The sequence below is a fragment of the Pseudopodoces humilis genome, chromosome 4 (assembly GCF_049639895.1).
Source record: "Pseudopodoces humilis isolate 2021_Gansu_Grassland_sample_001 chromosome 4, ASM4963989v1, whole genome shotgun sequence".
Taxonomy (NCBI): domain Eukaryota; kingdom Metazoa; phylum Chordata; class Aves; order Passeriformes; family Paridae; genus Pseudopodoces; species Pseudopodoces humilis.
In genome coordinates, this window is record NC_142203.1 from 66,487,447 (window position 1) to 66,506,425 (window position 18,979).

The 18,979-nt window shown below is 40.0% G+C and overlaps 1 protein-coding gene across 3 annotated transcripts in view; it reads right to left on the reverse strand.

Moving 5' to 3' along the window:
• The window catches only part of RAI14 (retinoic acid induced 14), an 88,084-nt gene that overhangs the window by 13,533 nt on the left and 55,572 nt on the right, over positions 1-18,979 (reverse strand). For all 3 annotated transcript variants that reach the window (XM_014256957.2, XM_014256955.2, XM_014256956.2), the window contains 4 exons: positions 7,010-7,098; positions 5,154-5,218; positions 1,502-1,559; positions 1,232-1,302 (listed from right to left, as the gene is read on the reverse strand). In XM_014256957.2, the coding sequence (XP_014112432.1) occupies positions 1,232-1,302; positions 1,502-1,559; positions 5,154-5,218; positions 7,010-7,098 (283 nt within the window). The remainder of the gene's footprint in view (positions 1-1,231; positions 1,303-1,501; positions 1,560-5,153; positions 5,219-7,009; positions 7,099-18,979) is intronic.

Sequence of the window (18,979 nt, forward strand, 5' to 3'; positions counted from 1 at the left end):
TACCATAAACAGTTTGTTTATAGTTGAGTGTGCTATCATTCCCTTGTCTGCTGGGGATGATGCAAAACACAGGGAATAGGAACAATTTTTGCTTTTGTATTCCCTTTGCTGTTTGCCCGATGCTAAAACACCGTTATTTTGAAACTACAAAATATCTTTCCATAGCTCTAAAACAAAAATGGTAATTTTAACTAAGTACTAGGCAAAAATACAAGCTTTCATAAAGTCATAGAATAACACAGTTGTAAGACACCTTTAGAGATATCTGGGGTTTCTCAATCCAAAGCTAGGCAAACTTAAAGTTTCAGCACATCGCTCAGAGACTTGTCCAGTCATGTTTTAAGCATCTCCAAAGGTAAAGACACAGCTCTAGGTACCAGTTCCAACGTTTGACCATCTTCTAGATGAGGCTATTTTTTTACTAGTAGCTAACTGGAATTTGCCAATTAGGTCCACTACCCAAATTCTGACCTTTGCTTATCATTTTGTCATGCACCTCTGAGGCTGGCCTCTATTTCCTATAACCAGCCATGATGCAACTCAGCACATTTTTAATATACTCCTACAGCCTTAAGACCGAACAAACCTTTTATACCTTTAAAATGCGTCAACTGAAATCTTGTTTCTGCTAGAAAGACCAGATATAGACCAAAGCCAAAACCAAACAAGTTTGAGTACCTTTATCACTTCCTCCTGGCCTCTGCTTTACAGATCCCTTCCTTTTGTCATTAGGTTTTCTATCAGGCAGTTGCATCATTCCCAAAACCAGACCTGGTTGGTTGTAGACATTTCACAGTAGTGAATGTAGTGTCTGAACCTTTGGAATATGTCAGGTATATTTTTTATTTGCAGGTTTATCATACTCTGATTGGGCTTTGTGAACATTTTGCAGCCCTTGGCAACAATATTGGACCTTTTCCAAAGCCTCCTGGGGACAATGGAAGCACTTTTAATTATGTTTTGAATGTGTAAGAATTGATCCTAACTACTGATGCCAGTGTCTCAACAACCAGCAAATCCTGCCACTATGTTATCTGATGGTGAAGTGCTTCCACACTTCTGCAATGGCAAGCTGCAAAAGGAACTTCCTCCAGCAGAGAAATCCCAGAAGGTATGAGCACAGCATTGCTTTGAACTACTGCACCCGAGATGGAGTGTGGTAATGGCATGGCATGAGGGCAACAACAGCTCTGAAGAATCTGCAGTACACAACAGGAGAAGGCGTACTTACCAAATCTTTGGTGTTAATGGGACATTTGTGCTCACACAGGAGTTGAACTGCCTGAAGACATCCACATGCAGCTAAAAGAAAATAAAATTAAATTAGAAAAAAACAAGACAATTGTGAAAGCCCATTAAACCCCAATTTCAAAATTTTCATCTCACACTTCTACTTGCAATACTACAGCATTACAGTGGGGTACAAAAAACAAATTCTAGGCTGATGAGCTAGGAATATCAAGCACAACAAAGCAGGAGAAACTTTCATCAAAGAAGTTACCTGCATAATGTAAAGCTGTTTTCCCAGAATTGTCAGTGCTGTCGGCTGGGCATTTACTCTGCATAATTCAGTAAGGAAAAGGAATAAAAAGCAATTAGAGAAATACAAACAAAATAAAACACATGTTTTATATAGACAGAGTGCTTAACACCTTTGCAAAAATATTTATGTGCTGCTTTAAAGAAGAACACTGAAGGAAGGTACAGCTTCTCCCTCTACCAATCTATTTCCTGTCTTCATACCAACTTAAATTGAAGCCATAGGAAATACTCATGGTTAAGAGAACTTGCCCTAAGAAATTTTATGGTTTCAGAATAATTTAAGCCAGTAAATAAAAAATTAAGTAAATAAATAAATCAGTAAATAAAACCTCTCCTTTGCCTCAGATTTTTTTTTTAACATTTGAGTAAAAACCAAAGCAACCATGTCCTAAGGCAATTTGTCCTGCATAATTTCATAGAACTGTGGCATGGTTTGGATTAGAAGAGACCTTAAAGATCATCCTGTTCCAACTCCCTGCCATGGGCAGGGACACCTTCCACCAGACCAGGTTGCTCAAAGCCCCATCCACTGTAGCATTGAACACTGCCATCACGGGGCATCCACAGCTTCTCTGGTCAACCTGTGCCAGTGCCTCACCACCCTCACAGTAAAGAATTTATTCCTAATACCGAATCTAAACCTACCCTCCTTCAGTTTGAAGCTGTTGCCACTTGTCCTATCATGACATACTTTATGTAAAAATTCCCTCTCTGGTTTTCTTGTGTGGCCCGTTTAGATACTGAAAAGCAGTTCTAAGGTCTCCTGGGAGCCTTCTTTGCTCCAGGCTGAACACTACAGTCTCAGCCTTTTCTCACAGCAGAGGTGCTCCATCTCTCTTGATGCCTTAAGTTGTAGCTTTCATATTTTCCAGATTCTGTACTGCATGAGGATATAACTCTGAACTTCATATAAAGTATTAGCAAGATCTCCTCTCAATTTTTAGTTAGACAAAACAATCCTTTTCCAGCCCGAGAACCAAGGACACTGTTGCAGCTTCAGACCCCAAACAGGATAAACAACAGTGAATTGAGGAGAGCAGTCTGGGAGGATGAGACTTCAGAACCTGAAGCTGTAACTGGACAATTGACCCCAACATGCAAATGGACCAAATTTATAAAAGTGTGAAAATGTGTGACCCATTGTCCATCTTGGGTGTAGCCACAGCCAGGCTCTTGTACTGCCCAAGGTACAAAAGTATCCTTTGAAGGCCTTTTTAATAAATACCTACTTTATTCCTTTAACACTGTCCAGCCTCTGTTCTAGGTAGCTTCTCAAGGCATCCCTCTGATCACCTTCATGGCCCTCCTCTGTGCTGGCTCCAGCAGGTCCCTGTCCCTCCTGTGCAGGGACCCCAGCTCTGGATGCTCCAGCTGGGTCTCAGCAGAGCAGAGCAGAGGGGCAGAATCCCCTCCCTCCCCTGCTGCCCACGGGGCTCTGGATGCAGCCCAGGACACGTTTGGCTCTCTGGGCTGACCCAGGTGCAGCATCAGCACCTGGCCTTGTTAAAGTTCATGAGGTTCCTATGGGTCCACTATCAAATGCAATAAAGGTTTATTAGCATTTTTAAAAATAAGCACCAACAGTCCAGTTATATCTTGTTGTATTATAATTATCAGATACTATTAATCAACCTAGACTTTGAAGCAATAATTAGTAATGAAAATATAATTCAAGTCCTTATGAAGGCTCATTTTGGTACAGAAGATTTTTGTTTTAGTTACAACAAAGACAGAGTATCATTGAAACTTAGGTCACTTGGGTTGAAACTAACCATCATGATGATCAAATCCAACTATTAACCCAGTACTGCCAAGTTCATCACTAAAACATGTCTCACATCTACACATCTCTTAAATCCCTCCAGGTGAAGACATTTTCCTAACATGTAAAGTTCCCTGGGTGCAACTTGAGGCCATTTCCTCTTTTCTCACTGTGATATGCTCTACCCTAAGCCTCCTCTTTTCCAGGCTAAATACCACCAGCTCCCTCACATGACTGGTTCTCTAAACCCTTCACAAGTTTCAGTGTTCTTCCTTGGACAGGAGAAGACAGGACCCTAAAATGACATGTTGCTAGAAAACAAACATAATTTTTGACTTCCACATGCAGCACTGTCTCCAACATGCCTATGATTATCTAGGAAAACAGGATTACACAGACTGTTATACTGTGTAACAAAAATGTCATGATTCTGCCTGTGTAAAATAACTATTCAGCCTGTTTTAGTTCAACACCAGTTAGACATTCCTTGCACACACACTAAGGTCCACAGAAGATAATCCTAAGGGCATGAATTACTGGAGAATATTACCAACATATCGCACATAGGAACATATTTATAAATCTGCATATTGAAATAAAACTAGAGAAGCATCAACAAAAGCAGTGTGTGGCTGCAGCAGTCAAGTGGAAGGGCAGCAGATCCTTGGTGTTAAACATGGTTGAACATGTTTAGTTCTAATATAATATGCTAGTTCTGAGCCGCGGGTGCTGCTGCCGCGATGCCGGCAGTGACGGCCTGATGGCGATGTGCATCGCCGCGATGGCACGGGCTGCGCTGGCTCAGGATAACCCTTCCCGCCTGTGCAGCAGCAGGGCAGACAGCCTGCACGGGGTACGGAGCTGGGAATCAGTGAAACTGGACTCTGTGCTGTCAGAGACACTGACAGAGGTCAGTCACTGGACAGCTGGAGAGCCCTGAGGCAACCAGGGAAAAACAGTCTGGAGGCTGGGATACAGGATCCAATCTCTTTCTGCACCATCGTGTTCAGGTGGGGCTGTTAATCATTATTTCATCTGTATTCTCAGTCTGTATTCATTATTTTATCTGAGATTTACTGATAACTCCAAGCTTAGAAAAATATGTTCTGTTTCTCTGATCACCACCATGAAAACATATCTGTATTTCTGAAATGGAGCTGACATAGACAGTGTCTTTGCTTACTAATGTCTTTGCTTACTAGCACTCATCTTCAACACAATGAGACTTCTGCTCATCTTCACTTTTGTTTCTCTTATTTTCTCTCTCCATTCTTTCAACTCCCTTTCTAACCCCTCACTGTCCTTTACCTCATTTCATTGAAGATTAGATAATTTCCATATTATTTTTGGGTCCAAACTACTTTGTTTTCATCTTTCTTTGACTTTAAACTTGAAAACATTTCTACTGTGAACAGACAAAAAGCATTCCAGTGGAACATTATCAGAATCCCCTCAGAAGAGAAAAACCTCTTCCCCTGTAACTCTTCATCCACCCAATTCCAAATCATCCAACCACACAGACCAAACACAGGAAGTTAAACTGAAGTTACAACCTACTTGAAACCCAACCAAGCTATGTCAGAGCAGCTGGACATGGAAATCTGTATTTGCAGACCACTCAGGGAAGACACACTGTTTTATATCATCCATTCACAGTGCCTAAGAGGTTCTTAAATTCTTTGTGTTTAAACTCTTGATGCCAAGGAGAGTATAGACAGCAAACAGTATAGAACTGTGGTGCAGATTATTAGCATAATAATCTATAATAATATTAGCATAAAACGAGTCCACATCTAATGGAACTAAATTAAATTTTCAGAACTCAAAATAAATTTGATTTTTCTTTTACCTGAAGTAACCTCTTAACGCAATCAGGATGGCTGTTCTTTGCTGCAAGATGCAAAGCACTGTGCCCTAAATGAATAAAAGCAAAGAAAATTAATTATTCAATCATGCCAAAGCACAGGAATAAAATCATCCATGACAAAATCTTGAATTATCTGTCTTGTTCCTGTCATGACACATAAAAAGTAAGGGTAGAGAAAATAAAGTAAAAACCTACATCAACCAGAATGTCTTTACTACCTGTTGTTCAGGCAAGTAACAGAATACTTGAAGTCTTAATTCATATAAAGGAGTGACAAAAACCTCATGTCAGAATACACCTTGGCAGAAGTAAGTGCAAGATTGTACATTATATCTTGTTTCTTAGAAAACAATTCTCCACTATTCACAGTCTCCCTTGCACACAGATGTCTGTTATGATTCCTGATATTGGAAATGAAAACATAAAACAGCATCAAGAGCAAAACCTGGCAAATTCACCACCTACAGCTATACTAAATTTGTGTCAGCCATGAAATGCACTTGGAAGACACAGGCCTACTTTAGTTTGCACCACACAGATTCCCTATTACCTATCAAACACAGGTCTACATTGGTTTGCATTTCAAATAATTTATTTAGCCCCTCTGAATTCATATTTAGCTACGCAATGCCACGATCTACTGACTATGGATTTATGATGAAACACTGAAGTCTCTCCTCCAGCTTCATCTTACAGAGCATCTGAAAAATTGAAGATGACAAGACAGTAAATGAAGAAATTATCCATGCAACTAAGAAAAGAAGGACTCAGGATGTAGTACTCAATAAAGACAAAGACACTTGTGATAGGAAACGCTCATTGCAAATTATGTGACTTTTACATAGAGATGTCACTAAAGAGCACTGGGCTGACACTTTCAGGTAGAAGTAGGCAGGCAACCTCTTACTGTGCAAGCAACCCATAAATCATCAGGCCAGGTGAAGCATGAGTTTAGAATTATAGTCTGCATTAGGTACATATATTCCCTTATCATTATGTAAAATACAAATGCTTCTTCCAGTATCAGAGACACTTCTTTATAGAGGCAAATCATTCCCACATATGACAGATTCCCTCAGGCTGAAATGAGTGGCAAAACAGAACCCATGAGCCCAGCAATCACAGATCATTCCTGGAGAGACAGAATGCTGACAGGTCATCCAGGTGGCTCAGCTAGCCAGAGAAAATGCTGGGCACAGATTCTGCAGATGTGTCAACTGAAATCTATAAGGAGAGTTTGCCAGTTTCAAATTCAGCTCCCATCATTCTCCTAGTGAAGCAGTAATTAAGCACAGGACTTTTGAGAACTGAAACATCATATTTAATAGCTCTCAGCTCTGTTTTGGCCTGTATCAGCTGTTTTCACTTGTCATAATCATGAGGTAATGTCTTACTGCATCTCCTGTAAAGTTAATGGGATTAATAGCTTGGATAAACATGAAAGCCAGACTGAAGATCTTGATGCAACCCATAGTAATAAGAAGAGGTGGGGGTAAGAATTTTTTTGGTTTTTTGTTTGGGGTTTTTTGTTTGTTTGTTTTGGTTTTTTTTCACTTAAAAATAGCAATCTAAAAAACTGAGCAACTATTTTACATCTAGAGGCCACTACAAATGCTGAAACGTATAGCATTAGGACAAAAGTTTTAAGGACTTTAAATTCTGAATTCTGTGTGCAGGAAAGCAAGTATGCCCAAACCTGCAAGTGTTACAACTGCTTTTCCTACAGGGTGTGTGGGGGAAAGCAAAACTGTCAGATCTGTATTTTCACTCTGCACATCAATACCTATATAAACAAATTGAGTGTATCATACTACTAGTATAGGTTCAGAGAGGCATACCTGCACCATCTTGGGCTGTCACATCTGCACCATGTGTTACCATGATCCTGAGGCACTCTGCATGCCCTTTTGTGGCTGCCAGGTGAAAACTGGAAGAAAACATTTATTTATTATTATTATTATTATTATTATAATATCATTTCTCTCTCATTCACTAACTGCATACTGGCAAGTTCTTTCCTCTCTGTTGTTAGATCTTTTGGCATCCTTCCACTGCCTCCCAGGAAGATAACAGTTCTGGAAGTGAGATGGCACATCAAAAAGACTTTGTAGTCATACTTTCACAATGCAGCTCAAATAACATGTGCATTTTGGGACCCTCATTACAAGAAAGATGTTGATGTGCTGGAACACGTCCAGAGAAGGGTAACAAGGCTGGCCAAGATTTAGAGAACAAGAACTTGAGAAGCAGCTGAGGGAGCTGGGGCTGTTTAGTCTGGAGCAAAGGAGGCTCAGGGGGAACCTTGTCACTCTCTACAACTCCCAGACAGGAGCGTGTAGCCAGATGGGGGTCGGTCTCTTCTCCCAGGGAACTCAGGATAGGATGAGAGGAAATGGTCTCAAGCTGCACCAGAGGAGGCTTAGATTGGACATGAGGAAAATATCCTTCACTGAAAGGGCTGTCAAGCCCTGGAAAAAGCTGCCCAGGGAGCTGGTGGTGTTACCAGTCCTGGAAGGCTCTTGGACGTGTTTAAGAGACAAGCAGATGTGCCACTGGTGGGGGAACACTGTTTAGTGGCAGACATGGGTTAATGGTTGGACTCAATGATCTTAGAGGTATTTTCCAACCTGAACATGACATGACAACCCCCATGACTCTATGATTTTACACAGGCTGCTGTCCCATCAACTCATATCATATACCTTATGTACATCTAGTCCCACACAATTTCTTCATTTATGTCCCTAGTGAGGTAATATATTCCCAAAGAATGCCTGGGCTTGGAGAATTAATAAAGAAAACAATCACAATAACTGACTTTGTAGTAGACATTTCAGTCATAATAGTCAGATTTAGTTAGATTTAGTCAGATTTAGTTAGATTTTCCCCTTTCAGTGGACAAAATTTAGTTCCTCTAAAACATGATTCTGCATTTCCCTAAACTACATCAAGCTGTACTTCTGCACTGTCATTTATAAAGCTCTTCTGTCCTTCGTGTCTGGGTTGGGGAAAACACTTTACTGTGTGTATCACCTGGAGAAATCAAAGCCACTTGTGAGACTATGCCAGAGATGTATTTTTTCCACTTGCGGTTTTGCTGCTTACCCCAAGCACTTGCTTGTTTAGACAGTGTGAAACTGCAGACATTACCAACCACACCATGGCATGCACTTTCAAGCATCAATTACCTACGATGTAATTACAGAACAAACCAAAGAAATTATACTGAATTCAAGCCTTTTTACAGCTGAAATTTTATGTTTGACATCCTCAGGCTGGGCACATCAAAATTCATAGGAGGGCTACAGAGATGCTGCTGACTTCATTTTGCCCTGAAGCAAAAATGAAGGAAAAGTTTCTGAAAACAGAGAAGTGTTTATCCTCCTGATGCATAGCGTATCAATGTCGTCAAGTCTTAAGATATGGGCCAACGTCCTGCTACCATGTGAGTCCTTCCAACATTAGTCTGATGTGCACAGAGCAGTTTTTCAGTGGGAGTAATGTAAAACAAGAATTCAAGACAAAACACTTCTAATTACTATTTCTTTATCTGTGGAAAGCTAGTACCATCATCAAACATGCACCAAACTGAAATAGCCAGTATTCCTGGGATTGTTTCTAGTATCTTTTGAAGGCGGTAATAATTTTTAACATTATGCACCCCTGTGTAAAAGGAATTTTCCCCTGGAATGTAAAAGAAACATGATAAATCATGGAGCCACATGGCTCTCCATTTAGGAGTTTATACTTTGAAAAACTGCTTCCTTTAAGTGTTAAAGCTAACACTGAAAGTTCAGCCTGCTAACCAGGGAAACTTAGAACAACAGGCAGGAATGAAATGGGTATTTCAGACACAGAGTCTGTCAACTGCAACACAATGTTTCTTTAAGCCATAGACTTCTTTGCAGCCTTCTTGAAAACTCAGCAGAGAAAGAAACCTGCAGACAACATGACTAAGAGAGGAGAATTAATCAAAACAGAAGAGGTTCTGGAACAGTGCTATCACGTACAGCAACCACCTCACTTCCTAAAAGGAGTCCTTCCTTCTACACCAGCTGCTACTAACTGCAAATGGCAGACAGGCAGCACTTAAGCCTTGAACCTTTCTCTGCAAATATAAAAGCATTCTGTGTGTTCATCCTGCAAATTCTGCTGCCATAAACAAACTGAAGAGTTAACACTTCCAAGAGCACAAGAAGCACTGCTGCTGTCTGTTCTCCAGTCATTCAAAATCAAAACTTCATGTACTTGGTGACCAATGCAAAGTTGTATAAACATTCTTTGGAAGAAGTGGTTTCTCAGGCTCTGGGAAAATGACTGGGGGAGGGACACAAGAGGAGTCTTACAAATTCCAACACCTCTAATTTAGCCAGCACAACATACCAGCAAAATACCAAAACATGTTCAGATACATTTGTGTAAACACAAAATATAATCAAATTCACTTATGTATTAGGAAGATTGTGAAGCACACACTCAGCTAACTTACATTTGATAATATTCATAGTAATAATAAATACCTGAATAATAATAACTTGGCTAAATCTGGGGCACTGAGGTTTTATGGACAGACTTTGTAGGACAGTGCCAAATGCAACATGAACACGCAAGTGCTAAAGAAGTTTTATTTAGGTAAAATCTGACTGCAAAGAAGTATCAGAGAAAATTAAAAATAACTCTTTTCAGGCTATGCTCCTATGAACACATGAATCCCACCAACAAAAACAATTCCCATGGCAGTTCTCAACAAGTCATTACACACGCAGATGTTTTATTTCACTAAGAATGGCTTGCTGTGTGTCTCCTCTCTGCATCCTTGTTCTAGTACTATCTCTCACACAAACCTGTAGTGAGAAATTTCTTCTTAATAGTCTCAAAGCAATTGGAGGGGAATAGGGATAGGGATAGGGTTACTTAACTGCTGGTTTAGTAAATACAAATCCTGATCTACAGAGAGAACAACTCCAGAATGGAATGAATCTATTACAGTCATATTTAAGCTAAACTATTTAGAGTGTTAGACAATCCCTCCTCCTTAAGAACCAATTCTGTTTTTAAAGGTAATAGCCCCTACTTTGGTTTGGGGTTTTTTGTATTTGGGTTTTTGGTTTGTTTTTTTTAGTTACAAAACCCAAACAAACTAAACAGCCAACCCAAAACAAACAAAGAAAAACCCCAAACCCAAACACTTGACTAGTAGATACTGAGGACTGCTATATACCAAGGAAGGCTCTTGAAACAAAGAAGACTGTAGACATTCATTTCAGTACAGAATAATTCTTTACAAGCTACATAATTTCCAAAAATATTTGAGGCAAAAACTGCAGGTTTCCAAACACTGGAGTTCTCTCCATCTGGATGCCTTAAGGAGTGGTGCATTTTACTTGCATCTTCTATGAATAAACTTTCCTTGATATGAAAGCAAACAATTTTTCCTCCCATTTCCTGGTTGTGCAATGACTTAGGTAAACAAAAACAAACATGTAAGACTTGATTTGGACCAAGGGCTACATTGAGGGTTGGATTCTCATTCCCATTACAACATAGCTCATTTTCTCTTCACAATAGATAAGCCTGTTATTGCCACTTAAAGCCACATTCTTGATAGCCCAGCCTGAACTGATTTGAGATAGATTTCTTTTATTGCTGTAAAACATTCCTGTTCTTCCTGAGGAGAGGGGTGGCCTCTTTTTATTGCATCCAGACGTTTCAGTGAGCAGAGGAGCAGCTACCATTCCCAGCAGTTCAAGAGCCACCTCTGCAGCAGGTGAAAGATCAGTAGGTTGACACTGCTTTTTCCTATTGGAAATGTACAGGTCTCATAACTATTCAGTACTTAACAAGAAAAGGTGAAAAATTATGTTCATTGTGAGGAATGCAAAGCCCAGTTGGGGTAAACAGACTGTTAGAGTAGGAGTGAACTAATTTAATGAGGTTCAGATTCAACTGGAGAACAGCTACAAGGCTATCACAACAAAATCTTGTCAGATCCCCAAATTTCTTGACCTGAAGTATTACTCAGATAAAAACCCCACATTGACAGACACTTTTTATGATGTTTTCTGCTTCAACAGAGGGCACAGCTGTGTATGACATCCCTGAACTACTCTGAAGCAGGAGATTTTTTACAGATATGCCAACAGGTGAAGCACTTACATCTCTCCTAAACAAGCCTATGCCTTATTCAGGGCAAATGACCTTTTCCACATTTTGGTCACAATATTAAACCAGCAAGGGAATGAAGACTTCCTTAACCAGCATTTGACAGACAAAGCACAAGAGTCCAGACAGAGCCAGTCTTTGCCAAAAGACCAAGAACGAGTGTTTTCAGAAATTATTTAAATGTCAGTCAAACTAAAAAGGACAGTAATTTTTACTACTCAGCTCACATAAATTTTCTTTATAAATCATTACACCATACGTAGAAGAACAGAAAAAATCCACATTTAGGGGTTAGACTTGTAAAACTGTAGCTGATGGCAATTGCTAAGGTGGTATTAGCAGTAAGGCTCTGCTATAGTGAGGTTCTCTGCTTAACCATTTGCAGAGCTACTTCCTGCAAATCCTCTTACTGAATGGTATTTTGACATCTGGCTTAAAACAACTGGGTGGTCCATATATCTAGGGGAAATGCCACAAAAGTAAAGAGGAACATGATAAAATCAGAAAAAAAAATAAATATCAAGTCTTAATTTAAGACACTAAACTTCTAACAAGGAAATTTTCATTTGTGTAAAGAAAAACAGGGGGGGAGAAAAAGCAGAATTACACCCCATCAGAGGGTTCAATCTCTGTCTGGACCTTGCTCTTGTCTGGAAGAAGGTCATGCTCCAGATTTTTTTCTGGGCAGAATTAACATTCTCTGTAATACAGATTTTCTCCAGGGCCTGAAAGTAGTTCAACACACTACTTACCAAAATCCAAAGCAAATAAAGAATACGGCTGAATTATGGATGCTAAGTGAATACTGTATTTGCTATTTCCTATTATGACAAACATGGAACCCAGTCAAACTTATATGCAAGCATATCATACTATTGTTCTCTGTAATTTCAATCTGAGTGCTCTGAAAATATTTTAAGTGCAAGAATGTTTGAAAAACACTATGAACTCATATACACTCATTGTCAAGGTTTATTTTGAGTAAAAACATCCCTCCCCAAGGCAGATCATTCTTCTTCATTTTCTAATGGATGTCAACCCTTTGTTGACTTTTAAAAGTCTAACTTGCCTTCCAACTATATGATTTACAGTTTCCTCACCAACCAATACCTTCACACAAACAAACAAGAATGATAAAGATACAGAGCTGCCTAGAGACCCTGTTTTGCTGATTAAATAATTGAAAAAAAAACCTAGAAATAGAAGACATTTAAGCTTTGCTACTACCAGGTTAGACAGGCAAGCAATTCACCAGATATCTCAGCCACAAAGTGACTCACTGATAACCTGGCTGACTTTCTGAACTAACTGTAACGTTTACATATTTTAGAAGCAGCACCTAGCTTACAATGCTATCCCTCAAGGCCTCAACTCCTCCTTCAATAATAACAGCTAAAATAAACACAGTAGATGACATCTGGCTTTTGGTGGCTTTCTACCACAGGCTGAGTGGCAGAAGCACCAAAGTTCCCGAGACCTGGTCTGAAGGAGAAAGGGCCATGAGTTACCACTAAAGCAGCACATTCTGTGCATGAGGAAGTCCAGTGTGGTCTCCTCTCACATGCAGCACCCTGATCAGTCACCGTAGAAGAATACAATTTACTGATCTTTGAAGGGCTTGAGATTTTATCAGCATTAAAGCAATTTTAGAAGTAAGCCCTTTTTGACACATCCCAAACCCAATAATAGAAAAATTACCACCCTCAGATTAAATGATTGGGAAAGCCCCAGAACAGTCCTGAAACTGGAGGTGTCTTCTGCCTTCCTCTGTAAGCCCTCTCTGGCTTCTGCTTCCTCCTTGCACCAGCACAGGCAGGTAGGTAAGTGTGGCTGGTGAGCTGGCACAGGAAACAAGACCATTTGAAAACCAAGGCTGCCTTCCACTGCTTCATCACACAGCACAGAGGCAATCTGTCTGTGAAAAATAAGGAGCAGCATGTAGAATTTCACCTTAGACCTAAAATTAAACCATGAAGGTTTTGCTATAAAAGTCAAAAGGATCTTCATCTTTTCCTGACTGCATCACCAAGATACTGTCACTCATTTGCGTATGAGTACAAAATCACTCATATTTTGTAGGGAGAGCCATACTGATGTTTGGCAGATCAGACTGTCTTAAAAGAAAAATCTAACATCTACAGGTAATCATTATCAATACTTACCAGTTATTTGGGGTTTTTTTTATTATTTTCTTTAAACAAATAAAAATTATAGCTTCACACTGCACCCATTTTACATACTCCCAAGAGCAACTGTAAAAAATGTGACTTTTCAATAATGGTGGCATTCCATATCATTATCCCGTCACTTGCATACATGTAACCAAAAGAGTTCAAAAATTATCTTAGGAGAAAGAGAGGAAATACATTTTGTTTTCAAATCAGACCTGGCACCAGTACAAGCTGGGAAAATTATGTATTCAGAGTTTTAAAACATTCAATCAGTGAGTTTCTGCAAACAACTTCTAGAGTGCAGTGCAAGTTTTTAAGACATTGACAGAAGCAGGTATGGATTTACCAGGAGCTGTGTGAGATTATTTTCCCCTCTCTCGCCTTTAGCACCAGCCACAGTAAAGTGAAGTGCTGCACACAGCCTGTGTCCTTCTATTTTAATATGAGATGGCATCTGCCAATACACACAGAACCCTCTGATAAAAATCCTCCATGCCCCTTCTGTGTTAGCATGTATTCTGGGACAGCTTTCAAAAAAACCAATAAAACCAAAAAACCCACCACTGAAACCAAAACAAATGCAGTTTTCATATAAAATTTCCAGCTTTGCATCATAGCATTAAAAGTCTTGTTTCAGTAATACACGCTTTGAACTACAGGGCATTAATAAAAGGCAAGCCTCTTTAATGGCTGCTTTCTTACAGAAAAGAAGCAATTGCCTTATGCAACACAGGAGCTGGCAAGCTACAGACTCCTGATTTTAGCCTTCAAACTCAGCAAAATATCCACCCAGCTGCTCTTCAGAGAGATTTCTGGGATCCCCAGCAGCTTTATACTTTTCATTCTCAGGTTGTGCTCCAGCAGTTCCATTTTCACATACAGTTTTCTTTGGCAAACTCTATTACTGCATTAACACAAACTCCCACTTCAAATCTGAAATGTATGGACTTTGCTTCCATGTACCATTAACTGTAAACACAAGTGCTCACAATTTAGATTTATCACATAAAGTTTCTTGCACAGTGTCTATTTTAGAATTCCTTAGGAACTAATGTCAGTGAAATGCAACAGAGATTCTGCAAGCAGAAGCTTCAGGGCATTGCTAGGTGTTGACAGAAAGTCTGAAATTTAGACATAATTTTTTTTTATTATTTTTGGAGTTGTAGGATAGAAAAATTGACAAATGACGAAGTTTCAAAAAGCTTAAAGACCCCAGAAATCTGTGCAGTATGGCCTGAGCCTCCAAAGCAGGAAGGCAGGTAAGTAGGGAAGATTACTTTAAGGGAAGTAGGGAAGATCATTTCTTTAAGACCACATCCCATGTATAAAGTCCAAACAGCTGCTCAGTTACATTCTCAATATACATGCCCTCTCTGGCACATCATCTTTATAACACAGGGTGAAATCCCTGAGGATGTGCCCAGCTAGGCATCTTTAGCCCTTTCAAGGCCCAACAGAGTTCAAAGTTAAAATTAAGCCCAAAAATGAGAGCAATGACTACATCCTCCAACACAACTCACTTGGTATGGCTGCCTGTGGGTCAGCAATTGCTAATAATCACCTTAGTATATGGAAAGTCATGAACATTATAGCAATGTAATCCTGAACCATGTTGGCATAACAAGAGGCCAGGAAGAGGCTTAAAAGAGTGAGAGCAATTGAGTAAAGGTTAATCTAAACCAAATATTTTTGTAACATGAAAATGCAGCAAGACTTAAGAATTGCATCTAGTGTTCCAAGACTTGATGAGCAGAAATATCCTTATGAACCTGAGGGATATTGACAACGGATAGCTCAGGATATGTTATCCTTGCTGTTTCTGTATCTTTTATGCTCATAATACTTTCCACCTCTTCAGATTTGAAGCACCTGTTTGGATTTACTTATTTATTTTTTTTACTAAGCTGTACAAAGTGAACTTCCCTTACTTCATGGGATAATTGCAAACCAATTTACTTACAGTAATTAATCTACCTGTAACACTTTCTTCAAAGACCACTGGTTACTATGACCACTTAATATTTTTTTTAAATAAACTCTTTGGATTATTATGGCAATATATGTTTTATTCTGTATTTCAGAATAACTGTCCACCTGAAGATTCTGTATTTTGGAAGAAGACTAGGGGCTGGACCACAGGCATGTGCAACTTCAGAGCTTTTCTAAATTTTTCAGTAACTTTCCAGCTACTTTTCAGCAGTTTCCTAACACAGAATGCATCTGTAAAGAAGGTAGCAGAAAACAGAGTGAAACACATCCAGTAAATAAGCAACCACCAGCACAGTCTATTGCCTGAGATCTCAGTTTGAAGTTTAAAAAAACCCTAAGTAAATTGAACATTTGCACATTGCTCTGTTTTGGCTGTCTGCTCCCCTTCCTAGATTAGAGTACATTTTTAAGCCAGTAACAACCAGTGGGTATAATTAAAATCTACACATACAGCTCATTTGGTTGCATAAGTCTTTGAAAAACATGTAAAACAACTGCAGCCCATTATGTAGATATAAATCTGAAAAACAACTGCAGCATTAACCCTGTCCCCTCCAGCCTTGAAGAAGTTGAATCTGGCCCAACCCATGAGAGGCACGCTTCCCTCATGGCTCTCCTGCCAGCTCAGATGGTACAAGTGCAGGGACTAGCCACAGCATTCCCCATGGGAAAGTGGGGCGCTGGGTTTTGCCTCCACATGAGCCAAACTGCAGCTGTTTCAACCCAGGCATACAAAAACTCCCAATCATCCAGGCTGTGCTCTGATCCAAGCAACTGACAAACTTGTTGAAAGCTGGCCAGGTCTGGCAAGATCTGGGTATTTGGCAACTCTGCAAATGGAGCTGAGTTAACAGAGAATTCCAGCTGCTGCCTGATGCTGCATTACAGGTTTGGCTGATCGTGCCTGTGGCAGGAGGCTCACAGGCTCAGCTCACAGGCTACCCAAACATGAGTACAGGGGGCCCTTCAGAAGAGCATTTGCTTCTCTCTGAGAGGACAGCCCCAATAAAAGACAATGAAATACAAAAGTTCTTAAGAATAGCCATCAGCTGTGTAGAAATGCAAATACAGAACAGAAGACACAAGCTGGCTCCTACAAGAAATTCCAGACTGATTGTTTTGCCTTTGAACTTTAGATATCATCTGCATGAAGCCCTATGCATGTAAGATGCAAACCCATTGGGAGGCTTCTCAAATGCTTAGAGAACTTTATATGGAATAGGGAGTTCATTCTTTAAATACATGGAATTTGTTTAATTTATAACATAGGAAATCACTAAAGAGATAAAGTAAAAAAGTTTAGCATCTTGTAACTGAAATACAGCTAAAGATGATTCATTTCTGTCTCTTCAGAAGATGGCCCCTTCTCTCTCCCCTTTTTTTTTTTTTTTTAAATAACAGGAAGGTATAAAAATGCTAAAATGTCTTATAAAAATTGCTTTTAAAATGTGTATAATAGAGCCTGGATGCTACTGATTTCAAATCCTGTTGAAAATGTAGGCAAGAACTAGTGAGGCATTAAAACCACCAGAAATGGTCTACACAGTTTCAGTCAAGAGCCAGGAACAAACCACTGTCATGAATTCTACTGCACGGATCTCATTTGAAAGCCTGCATGATTGCCAATATGGTGATGTTTGTAGGCAGTGTGGACTTTTTCATGTATCGCCAAATTATAAAATCAAAGTTAAGTATTACTCCTCTCTTACGGAGATGAAAGCATTCCCTCTCACCATACCTTAACAATCAGCTCATACCGAACATAATAGAAAGTTAATTAGCCCAATTTAGTATCTTGGCAGTGGACACATTCATCCACCCATGGCCTAGAGTTTCATTAGCATTTCTGAGCATTTGTCTAAAGCAGAAAGCAATTTTTCAGGAAACTTAATATCAACATCTTAATTAAATTATATCCCTAACAATGCTGCAGGGCAGGGGAAGGGACAAAAAGTGAACAATCACAATTTGAACCTAAAAAGAACTTCAGAAAAGATTTAGAGAGACAACAGCTTTTACACCCAGATTTCCCATGGAAATAAACTTTATTAGAAATTCTGGAATAAAAACCAGATTTCAGCCATCTGTTGGCTAGAGATAAAACAAAGGTTGAGTTCCCTGTGGTCTTTCTTTGTCCATGTTCAGAAACCTAGACATTATTGCTACCACCTGGACCATCAGAAATTAAATACTATGATAAAAAATAATTAATATTTTTTTCCTCAGAGATCAAATCAATATAGTCAGTGTGCATTCTGATGCATTTGTGTGCATCTACATGACACACTCTTACAAGTGCCAGCTCCTCTACCTGGGCAGCAGTGTCTTGCCACAGTCCATCAGCCCAGATGGGTTTCCTTCTGCATTGCCAATTGGTCCTTTTCTCTCAGTCCAGGCACAACCAGAGAGTGTTTGCCAACACCCACAAGCCAGTGTAGAGGTAGAGCACTGTCCATTTCTCTCATTCAGCAATATGTAAAGACAGCAGGGTGGCTTTCAGCTCTGCAACCTGTGCTTCAGTGCCCATCACTTCTGAGGCAGCTTGAACCCCTTCATAAACTGCTAGAATCTTTTTCTCAGCTGGTGTGTAGCTGGCCTCAAATCCTCTGTATCCCAGACTCCTGAACCCATGAGGTCATCCTTGAGTCTCTCCAGGTCCCTTCCGTCCATTCTCCCTGGCTGCAGCGTACAGCACATTCCGCACAACGCGCCCTGTTCTGACTGGCCCAAGGACTCCTGCTTAATTTGTTCAAAAGCTTCTTTTTGTTCAGGGCCCCATTTGAAATAATTCTTCTTCCACGTCACTTGATAGAGAGGGCTGACAATCTGACTGTGCTCTGAAATATGCATTCTCCAAACCCCACAGTGCCTAGGAAAGCCTGTGTTTCCTTCTACCTGGTTGGCAGGGACTTAGCTGCTATTTTGCTGGCCACACCCACTGGAGTCTGATGACTTCTATCTTCCCATTTTACTCCTTAAATTCAATTTCCTGAGCAGGTCCCTTGACCTTTATGGCAAAACCAGCCTTCAGGAGAACCTGGATAATCTCCTTCCCATTCAAATAAGTTTTCCCTGCTGTGTTTGCTCATACAATGATGCCATCAATGTTCTCTAAGTATTCTGGAGCCTTGCCCTTTTCCAGTGCAGCCTGGATCAACCCATGGCAGGGGGTGGGACTGTGCTTCCACATGTACTGGATGCTTCTCCAGGTGAAAGCAAACTGTGTCCTGCATTCTACTGCCAGTGCAATGGAAAAAAATGCATTGACACTCAGTGGTGTGCACTGATATTTTAGTGCCTTGGACTCCAGTTTGTACTGAAGTGCCAGCATGTTGGGTACAGCAGCACCCAGTGATGATGGTGTGACTTTGATCAGGCCTCGACTGTCCACTGTCAGTGTCCAATCTCCATTGGATTTATGTCCTGGCTGCATGGTGCTGGCTATTAAAGGGTGATTTGTGGCTCTGTTAACAGACAGCGTGTCAT